The sequence below is a fragment of the Melanostigma gelatinosum genome, assembly GCF_949748355.1.
Source record: "Melanostigma gelatinosum genome assembly, chromosome: 18".
Classification (NCBI taxonomy): domain Eukaryota; kingdom Metazoa; phylum Chordata; class Actinopteri; order Perciformes; family Zoarcidae; genus Melanostigma; species Melanostigma gelatinosum.
The window spans coordinates 5,642,304-5,652,486 of NC_136651.1; the positions used below are offsets into that span (position 1 = coordinate 5,642,304).

The 10,183-nt window shown below is 42.8% G+C and overlaps 1 protein-coding gene across 1 annotated transcript; it reads right to left on the reverse strand.

Annotated features, from left to right (window-relative positions):
* Positions 1-6: 6 nt before the first annotated feature.
* Positions 7-9,725, reverse strand: rab14l (RAB14, member RAS oncogene family, like). The gene is made up of 8 exons (XM_079289451.1): positions 9,611-9,725; positions 5,682-5,740; positions 4,879-4,932; positions 3,989-4,166; positions 3,399-3,465; positions 2,440-2,527; positions 2,187-2,217; positions 7-2,080 (listed from the first exon to the last, which is right to left on the reverse strand). Exons 2-8 carry the CDS (start codon positions 5,731-5,733, stop codon positions 1,903-1,905), a joined length of 648 nt encoding a protein of 215 aa, XP_079145577.1. The 5' UTR covers positions 5,734-5,740; positions 9,611-9,725; the 3' UTR covers positions 7-1,902.
* Between the last annotated feature and the right edge of the window lie 458 nt (positions 9,726-10,183).

Below are 10,183 nucleotides of genomic sequence, written 5' to 3' on the forward strand. Positions count from 1 at the left end.
CACGGCAACAGGTTATGTATAATTTATTTTTTCTGTCTGGAGTATTGTCATTAAAATCAAAATGTCAACATTTTTTAAATCATATACACTCAAACGCATTTAAATGTTAGCACAGCGCCTTAAAAATTTATACATATGTACTTTTTTTTTTGTTGTACTTATGGACAGACAAAAGCAGGAAGTGGGACACAGGAAAAAGGAAGACCCAGCCCAACTTCCCACAATAACAAACCAATCCCCAAACGTTAAGACAGCGATGCAGGCCCCTCCCCATGTGGAGGAGGGACGAGGTGGAAAAAAAACAAAACAAGTGCCTCATTCTCTACTCCATACAGTGAGAGGAATCAAGAGTTTGCACATCATATCAATCCACTTCCTCTCCCCTCAACCAATTGACAGGTTCAGTAGTGTGCAGACAGGGGGGTTGGGGGGGGGGGGTCTGGGTGTCCATCCTTTACATACATTTATTAATACAAACTATGTTACAGAATTTCCCAAGCATGAATTACAGGCAACCCACTAGCACAACTGTACAGATCTTGGCAGAGCCGGCAAATAAATGTCTAAATTGTAAAGTAGCGAGGTCATCACCAATAGTTAAGCAATATATACAGCTGTCCAATCAGGGAATCACTATGGTACAGAAAAATTGTATTTGAAAACAAAAAAACAATTGGATTTTGACAATTTCACTGTATTTGGGGGGGGGCATGCTGCTTGTACTATACAAGGCAGAGAAACAACTGCCCAAATAAACAGATCAGCTCTTCAGTGCAGCACTTGAAAAAGACAAAAAAGGAGTGTTGACAGTTTAAAGACCATGCTGCTGATACTTGTGAGCCACCGCTTGCATTTTTACATTCTCCAGTAAAATGCAATCGTTAATCTAAAAGAGTTGATTTATTTGGGGTGAGTCCAATAGCAGGGTGAAGAGGAAGTGCAGCAATACAATAAAGATGAGAGTAATAACATTATAATAAGGCAACAGACCATGACAAAGAAAATGCTGGTAAAGACAGAAACCTTGTTGATATGACCCGGGGGGGGGGGCAGATGGGTGAGGAGAGGGAGAGCTGGTGCAAAGAAAGTGATGTGAATGAATCTTTACACCAAAAGACAGAAGATGAAACTCATCCAACTTAACACACAGACGTCCACAAACCCAGAGTCTAGCTGGAAAACACCCAATATTCCTTCCTGTGAGATGGAGGAATTACTTTAATTTGCCGAAAATTCCCGGTTTCCTAAATCATTTTCCCTCCCTCTCCTGAGAACATCACCGCCAGGTGAACTCTCTTCGTGCCGAGCAGCAGAAACGGAATTAAAAAGAAGCCACAAGCATGTTTGAATCCTGCTGAAAGAGCGCCCACGCTACACGTTCTTCTGACACATGAGAGCCTCTACCCGTGTGGCTGCATGACGCACTACTCCAGTGCCTTCGCTGTCCGATCCTGCAATAGTTCTAACTGCGATTGGTAAACCATGCATGAGACTTCAGGAGTATAGTTTTGGATGAAATTTAATGCAGTGTTTACATGTCATATATAGCTATAAAACCAAACATAAAAAACAGTCTCTGTTTATCATTATCGTATGAATGTTACATCTATCTAAAGTGTCGGTAACCCGTGTAATGCGTGGTGATAACACACTGACAGAGTTTATAGAAGAGGGGGAGGCAGAGAGGATGGGGAGACAGGATGGAGGGAGGGAGAAGTAGTCCACACAGCTCAGTCTGGCCCAAGTCGATACCCGTCCACCGTTCCTTCCCTCTGCAGCCCTGCTCCGGTGCAGGAATGGATGAAGGGGGGGGGGGGGGAATGGATGAAGGGGGGGGGGGGGGATGGTTGAGGGAGGGACAGATGGAGAGAGGAAGGAAGCGGGGGGGGGTTTGCTTGGTCATTAGCATCCGCAGCCTTCCCTCTGGGGCTGTGGTTCGCTGGTTAGCCGACCGCCCTGGGGGGCCGAGGGTTTGTGCTGGACCCCTGACTCGGCGGCGTTCAGGTCCAGGCTGCCATCTTGGATGTTCTGGTAGATCTTCTTCGCGGCTTCCAGGAAGGCGTCCTCGACGTTTTCACCTCTGAACACGAATGAGAGGGGAGTGAGAAAAGGAAGGCAGTTGGGAGTAAGAATGTAAGCAAAGGGATGTTTCATGTTCTGCCGTCACTGAAGTTGTGCAGACTTACGTTTTTGCGCTGGCTTCCAGAAACAACAGACCTGTAGAACATAAAACAGATGCAATGACAGAGTCAGTAAAACATTGTTACAAGCTCACATACCTCAAATACCAAGTTCTCATTCGCCCCCTCCTTCAATTAATAGCTCTGCTGTCCTCAAGTCAACTTCTCCTGAGTTCTGTCTCAGCAATACAGATAGCAAAAGGACATTAAACCCTCTTTCCTGTCTTTCAAACATGTGATGTTCTTGTGTGCGGCTCACCGTTCTCTTCTGCAAACTGCTTCGCTTCCTCATACGTGACATCCCGCTGGGCCTCCAGGTCCGCTTTGTTTCCTATGAGAATGATCACCTGGAAACACGAGAGACCGGAACGAGTGAGACAATCCTCTCGACTGTACCCCCCGAGAGACAGCACTGACGGTTCCTAAGGCCGTTGATAGAGTGTTGAGTTGGCTGCGGAGACGTTGACTGAGAGAGACACACTGGGGAACAGACACACACACCACCAAAAGGGACTGATTTTGTTTTTGAAGCTCTTGCTAAATCCAAAGAACGTCTTACACAACTCTTGTTTTCATTCAGACGACTACGGTGTCTGTCGAGTGAACACATAATGCGGTCATTATGTTCTCAAACACCAGCAGCCAAATAAACTCCCTTAAAGCACGAACACATGTTTACACTTGTGTCACAAGTCATGACTAGACTACAACACTGCCACCGCATGGCCGACACCAGACACCTCTGTGAAAAGCAGATACGGTTAATATGCTTCTGTTTTCATCGTCGAGAGGAGACAGAAAGAACAAAATAATATTCATAAAAGCAAAGTAAGGTTTGCGTTGTGAAATGAGCAAAAGAAAATATGGTTGAACAAGACATCCCATGTGCATCTAGATATTAATAAACCTGTTTATACAGCAGGAAAACATTTTTCCCTTGGCGTTAAAAACCCGGAGTGACCTTTGCATATTACAGGAAGACATTACTCGGAGGGAACACTGCTCAGTAAATGGGAGCTAATCATATTTAACAAGAAATCCAATTTATGAAATGGACAAGGCTCTGCAGCTTTGAACAGGCTAAGAGAGGCAGGGAGACGCAGTAACATATAGAGGGTGTATGTATAGTGGGTGTAGGGACACACAGTTTAAGAGCAAAAGACAAACAAAGAGTAATTCCAGTACGAAAGACGAAAAGATGTTTGTGTGTGTACTTACAGTGTTGGGGTTGGTGAGGTTTCTGGCGTCAGTCAGCCAGCTGCTGAGATGGTTGTACGTGCTTCTCCTGCATGACAGACAAGAAGGGGACAGTGGTTACAGAATTTAGAGGCTGTAGATATTTGTATTTGTGTAGTTTCTAACAGGAAAAACACACAAACTCCTGTAAACTCCAGCAGCTTTGGTCAAGTGAGTGAGTTCACTGCACTGACACACTCTTAACTGGACCAGGTCCATATAGACGCATCTTTGTCTCCCATTTTTTTGTCAATTAGCACAGCAGAAGCTGAGGGCGGTCACATGAACAATGTAAACTATTCATATTATTTCTTCCAGATAAGTGCCGTTTCTGGGGCCCTTACTGGAGTTGGGTGTGGTGTGTGGAAAGACATTCCACATGTGGAACTGTGTTTATTTGGCACGCCCCTGATACCCGATAACACTTTGGGCAAGAGGGTCGGACACAAAGCTGTCAGACAAGTCGTTTGTGTTTTGTTCAGGAGTCTGTAGACGGTGAAATGATGCACGTTCACCTTCTTCTTGAGCTTTGGAGTAAAGTCGAGACCGTGTGATAATACTACATCCTGTACCTGGTGATGTCGTAGACCATGAGCGCCCCTGCAGCTCCGCGGTAGTAGGAGCGGGTGACGGCCCTGAAGCGCTCTTGCCCCGCTGTGTCCCAAATCTGCAGCTTGATCTTCTGGCCGCTCACCTCAATTATCCTCGTACCAAACTCCACGCCGATCGTGTGGGGGCAGTCCGCCATGACTGGGGAGAGGAAGGGAGGTTACTGCGAGTCCAATGTGATTATTTGGGGCAATTAGTTCGGTTTAATGATGCCATTTTACACCCTAAATGGTCATGCATTCTTTTTGTGTTGTGTCATTATCTGCCACGTGTCAACGTCACCATTTTGAGAGAGTCTGTGATTATAAGAAGAGAATTAGTGGTCTCCTTGTATTTAAGTTTTAAACTGAGGAACATGTACAGTTAGTGTGTTTGCTTACAGTGATAATGTTGTAATATACGGTACATTCTGTGAATACATGTGCAGTCACACACCTCCATTGTTAGTCAGCAGCAGGTGCATCAACAATTAAAAAGTATACTCACTGTAAAATGAAAGTATCGACACCCAGAAAGCGGCAAATCTATTTCAAACTAATACTTAAAAACCTTTTCTAAAACGTGCGTGCGTGCAGGATGTGACGGTGGCTGGTGAATGAGGACCACAGCATCTGGCTCGTTAATAGTAGCGCTGAACGAGACAGAGCTGAATGGTAATGGGAGGCTGCAGCTGACTCGCACACAGAAGAAGAAGAGTCTCACTGTTGAGCTCACACTCTTCTTCTATGCCGCTGACTTCCGCTTGCGCATTAAGAAATCTAAAGCAATCGAGGCACTCCAGTTGAACCTGGCAACCTTACTCAGACACACAAGTACACACAGAAAAGGAGGCACAAATCAGGGCAGCACTTACATTTCTTTTCTGTGAACTGGTGGAGCAAACATGACTTCCCTACCCCCATGTCCCCTGTGGAGAGAGAGAGAGAGCGAGAGACTAAATAGCAGAAGAAGAACAATTCTTTATTCAAGCCTGCAGCGATGCCTACATGCATGTTGTAGCAGCCCCTCTGAGGAAGTCATCAACGGTACTTAAGATTTAATGTGGAGCGATATGAGACAGAGAAAGGCTTAAATATAATGTGTATTCATTGTCAATACAGAGTTTGACAATCTGGTGGTGCGTGTGAGATATTGACAAAATAAATACTTTTTCCACTGACCACCTTCTTATTCAAGGTGTGCCAATATTGTAAGAATGGCTATTGATGCTTTCATCTGGATTTAGCATAAAAACACCAAGCAGCCTGGAGGTTGGGGCATTTGCTGTTAACGCTACTCGGCTAAAAAACATTAATAGAATCTTAGAAAAATGTGTGTGCAACTACAATAAGTGGGATCACAAGACCTTCAGACTTCCCTTTTCTAAAACCCAACGCTGAAGGTTTCCTTCACCGCTCTAGTGAAGGAAAGAAAAGTAGGAAGCCACAGACTTCATGTAGACTCCTCTTTCAGGTTCCAGCTGACGACTGTTGGCTTTGAGCCGGGGTGGGAGAGAGGAGGGTAAATAGCCCAGAGCGGAGGTTGCGTTTGTTTATTTGTCTGTCTGTAAATGTATGTTAAAGGAAAAGCAGCACATATGTATATATACACACACACACAGCGATGCACTGTGAAGGGCTCATTAACAAGGCTCACTGAAAAGCATTGCTCACTTACCGATAATGATGTATTTGAAAATGTAGGAGTAGTTGTACGGTGCGGTGGCCATTGTGGCTCTGAAAGAGAGAAAAGGGGACGTTTAGGCACGTAAACCGATTCAAGCAAGAGCAGTAATTCACTGTATTGTAGTAAGTTCATTGTTTTACCAACAATGACATTAGTTCTGCATGCTGGTTTACTATCAGCAGGACTTATTTTAGTTTCATTAAAGGTTCTCTCGCCCCATGAATAAATGATAATAAAACATATGTTATAATAACAAACAAATGTACATTTACGCTACACAGTTTGTACACAAATGTATCATCAAAAAAACATACTATCCTAGAAGAGAGGCTAAAAAAAGTCGAGCATGTCTGAGTGCAAATATAATTACATTAAGTACTTGCACGTCAGCATATAAAATGGTCACATAAGAGCCGGTGTTATTCGACGACGCTATAATCCAATCAGAGCAATAGGTCCGTAAAGATGTGAGCCCAGGCAAGACCAGCTGCTTCATCGATGCACGCTAAAGCACAGCAACACAAACAGTAGCCTGGACTTACACATCCAAACATATACATTGTGAGAAGAGTCCAGTTAAACCATTTTAATAATCACCCTTATGCAATGTTAAATTACCTGATTATTATAAATATGGTGCACATCAATATCAGCGAGTATGCCCTTGATTAGGCCGTCAATAACTTCCTCTTAGATGCAACAGCTGAGACTGTACAAATACCCAAAACACGAACACTTTTTCATTTGGTTGGTCAGCTCGGAGGAGCTCTGACTGCACTTCCCACACGCTTCATATTTCTGCTCAGCTTACAGAAATAAAGCCAGAGAACCAACAGACGTAGCCGTGTACATTTAACAGCTTCGTGTCCACTGACGAACTGCTTCAGCTGATGATCTTAACAATCCCGTGCCCCTTATGTTATTAACTTATATTACTACCACAAAAGGAATGAAACGCGTCTTTGTGCCGCGTTGTTTGAACTATCACTAAAGCTGAAGTTAGCATGGATCACGTTAGAGTATTGACAATATTTCAGAGCGCAAAGCTCGGGCAACCTTTTCACATACGCTAAAAATAGCCCCGACACCGATCAGAGACCCGGCGATGCTTCATTGTTCACACTCCATACACAGCACACAGCCTTCAGGATGCACAGAACATGCACAGATTTGTTCATGAATAAATGACCGGGTCATGTATGGCATCCATGAAGCAGCTTCAGAAAGCTGGCCGTGTCTCTCTCACGAACAATTTCTCCATTAAATTCACTTTGCGATGCCATCAAGGCCATGTTGTATTTGTGCTGAATAAAGGCCGCTTTGTAATTCTGTCAAGGTGCTGCCGTACGGTGTAACTGCGGTAGAGAGGTAAATAATTCAAGGCTTAACAATCAGGTGCATGATCATGCAGATGGTTTCTACGTCCCTGGCAGAGTTAAAGTCTGCCAGTGCCATTCTAATGTGTTCCGCATCTCAGTGAAAACTGGGCTGAAATCACTGCCACATCATAGCCTAGTGCTGGTGTAGTGCTCACACTCCTGTATCTGCAGCACAGTGGCCATGTTGGGATTGGCCAGATTAATGCTGACAGTGACACAACCAGACAAAACGTAGACGGCTGGGATTTGAGAATCTAAGAGGAGAAATTAAAAAACAAAGCAAAACGAGTAAAGATGAAATTACTTTACAGGGATTAAAAAGATAAATGAGAAGGTGTAGACTTTCAGCAGCATTCGCAAATGGAGTAAAGTGGATGAACACAGAGGATCGGAGACAGGGAAGGTTAATCCAGGTCGAAATGTTGCTTCAATAAAAATGGTGTAGGGTCAGATACCCTCATGATACTGACAGTCATACTAATCATATGCCTGAGGAAAAGCTATATCAAACGTCAAAAATAGAGAACACTTATGTTCAGAGATAAAATATATGAAAATAACATTTAATAACTAAGATAACGACTCAAAAGCATGTTTCGGTATTTCTAATTTCCTGAAGAAGAATATGACTTCAGGAGAAGCTACTAAGTGTTTCCATCTATGTAAACAACTTAAAGCAGGCTGTGACAGTGTTGTTTACTGGAGGCCTTAGAAAAGACTTGGCTCACAGTGACCGTCCTCCACAAACTCTGCAACTTGACCTGACATTTGGATAATTACTCAGGCTAACACCAACTAGCTAACTCAGGCAAAATGTAGTTTTTAATGACGTTGTACTCAGCGGGTTTCGAAGGGAAACGGATGTCGTGAACAAATCACACAATCGCAATTCTTTAAAATCATATTTGAGGGCCTGTCTCCAGTCTGCCTCCTGCCACATGACCCTCATGTGGCATATTTACACCTAGGTGTGATGGTTTCCAGTGTGATGGAAAGTAAGCATTTAGAGTAAGTTACCCAGAACAGAGGAAAAACAAGATGCAATTCAATTTCGATACCATTTGTGCTCATTAAGTAGAAATAAACCCCATGGAGTATCCGTCAAGATCATGTGACCAGAATGCAGCCTCAGCATTTCTCCATTACTCCCCAACCCACTGAATCTTCCTCCAGAGAAACACTGTCATTGACTTTCCTTCTCTCACTTCCCACATAAAGGGGATGATGCGTGACTCAAATCTATCATGACATATACATATATACACACATATAGTCAGATTGCTTTCATTATGTTCAGGCCCGCTATTCAAATCATGTGACTCTTAAAAGCCCTAAAACAATTTTATGACATCACCATCGTTCACAGGCTTTTACAATGCATACAAATCAAATTTGATGTCTTACAATATTTACATGATTAAAGAAAATCAAAACAATAAGTAATGTTATTCAAGTTTCAGATCAAGCCTACTAATAAACAGACACAATAAATATAAATTATGAAACATTTTATACACTTATAAGGGCAGATCTATCCACATTATTACCCATTTAAGACATTCAGAGTCTTATTTTCAAATCACACACACATCTGTTAGGAAAAGTAAAGCCAGCGATGAGGCTAACACCCTGTTGGCTAAGGAGTTATCAGAACTGATGTTATGTGCACTACAGCTGACTACAGTATCACTTCTATACGAGTAACCAGGATTTAAAAAAAAGGGACAATCTGCAGACACAAATCCAACAGACCCGACTGTTGTGGTCCATGTTATCACTTTTCGACACTGTAACGTCATAGCTGCTCCTAGCTTAGTTTAACAACCGGCAATTTGACAGTATCGGTTTGGTTAATTTTAGGCTGTTAACTTTTTGTGAGCTGACTATGTTACTAAGCAAAAGCGGAAATGAAACCTGATATTTACTGGCTAAAACCCAACGACGTGATCGTGTCCGATAACAATCACGGCCCTAAATTAGCTGTTTTGACAGCTAAGTATGCGTTAGCTGGTTTACCTGCTCGCTGAGATCAACGGATAATGTCTTAACAAATAGCGCAAGACGGATGCCAATATTAGCACAAAGACAATCAAGGCAGTGTCACCTAATTAGTGTAACTACGTTAGAAAATCAACTTGGCCTCTGCACAATTTCACAAAATCCACCAAAAACCAAACTAACGAAAGCCAGTTATATCTGTAGCATGCTAGTTAGCTGCGAGGGTTGGATTATGGTAAATATGCTGTTTGGTTAGCTTGTCAACCCATTTAGTCATTGCCGATCAAGACATTTTTCGCCTACAATGGTAATCTCTAGCAGTTTAATGTGTAATATATACTATTCTTTGAAGCCAACGATAAAAAATAACCTAGCATTAGCCATATGTTAGCTAGCGTCGTTAGCTTGCCAATTAGCTGACTCCCTACAAACACAAGCTAGCTTAACTGTTCCGACCGTCTCCTGATTGAAACACCAGTGTCTTCACGTTGATCGGGGTGTACGTGAGAGCATGTTCAAGTATGTCCGCGTCTCTGTCCTTACCAGAAATTACGTCTTTTGAGCTTTGTGTTCTTGAGCTGTCCAGAAGAGGAATGCAGGTTATCCTGGCTCAAGTATGATCTGTCTATCCAAGATGGCTGCTCGTGGCACAGGGTTTCCTCCGCTGTATACAATGGGCTTCTGGGACAAAGAGCATCATATGCGGCGATTTGAGGTGTGTGCACTGTTTGGTGGAGAGCAACCTCACCTGCACAGGTGTGTTCATGCATACTGTACTGGCACACCTCTTAATACGGATACATTTTTAATTATGATGATTAGGAAATCATGTGATCTGATCAACAAGATTGAGTGTTCAGAGATGTTATTACACCTGACTGAACCTGGGTTCAGAAGATAATGTGCACTTAAGACCTTGAAGATAGACTGATTCAGATATGTGAGGTTTAGACCGGTCAATCGAACCCATTGTATGCCTAAAAGTACATTTGTATTGTTTATTTGGATCCCCATCAGTTGTGTAATAGTCCCCAAATTTATGTGTAATAATTTAGAACTATTTTGCAGGCCTGTCTTATTCAAGAATAACATCTTTAGCAGTCTCTTAAACTTTTT

Excerpts from the sequence above, each read along its gene's own strand:
- rab14l (XM_079289451.1), bottom strand. The coding sequence starts at position 5,733 with ATGGCCACCGCACCGTACAACTACTCCTACATTTTCAAATACATCATT. Across the intron at positions 4,933-5,681 it reads TTTCAAATACATCATTATCG|GGGACATGGGGGTAGGGAAG; the intron begins GTAAGTGAGCAA and ends CTCTCTCCACAG. Across the intron at positions 2,528-3,398 it reads ACCTCACCAACCCCAACACT|GTGATCATTCTCATAGGAAA; the intron begins GTAAGTACACAC and ends TCGTGTTTCCAG.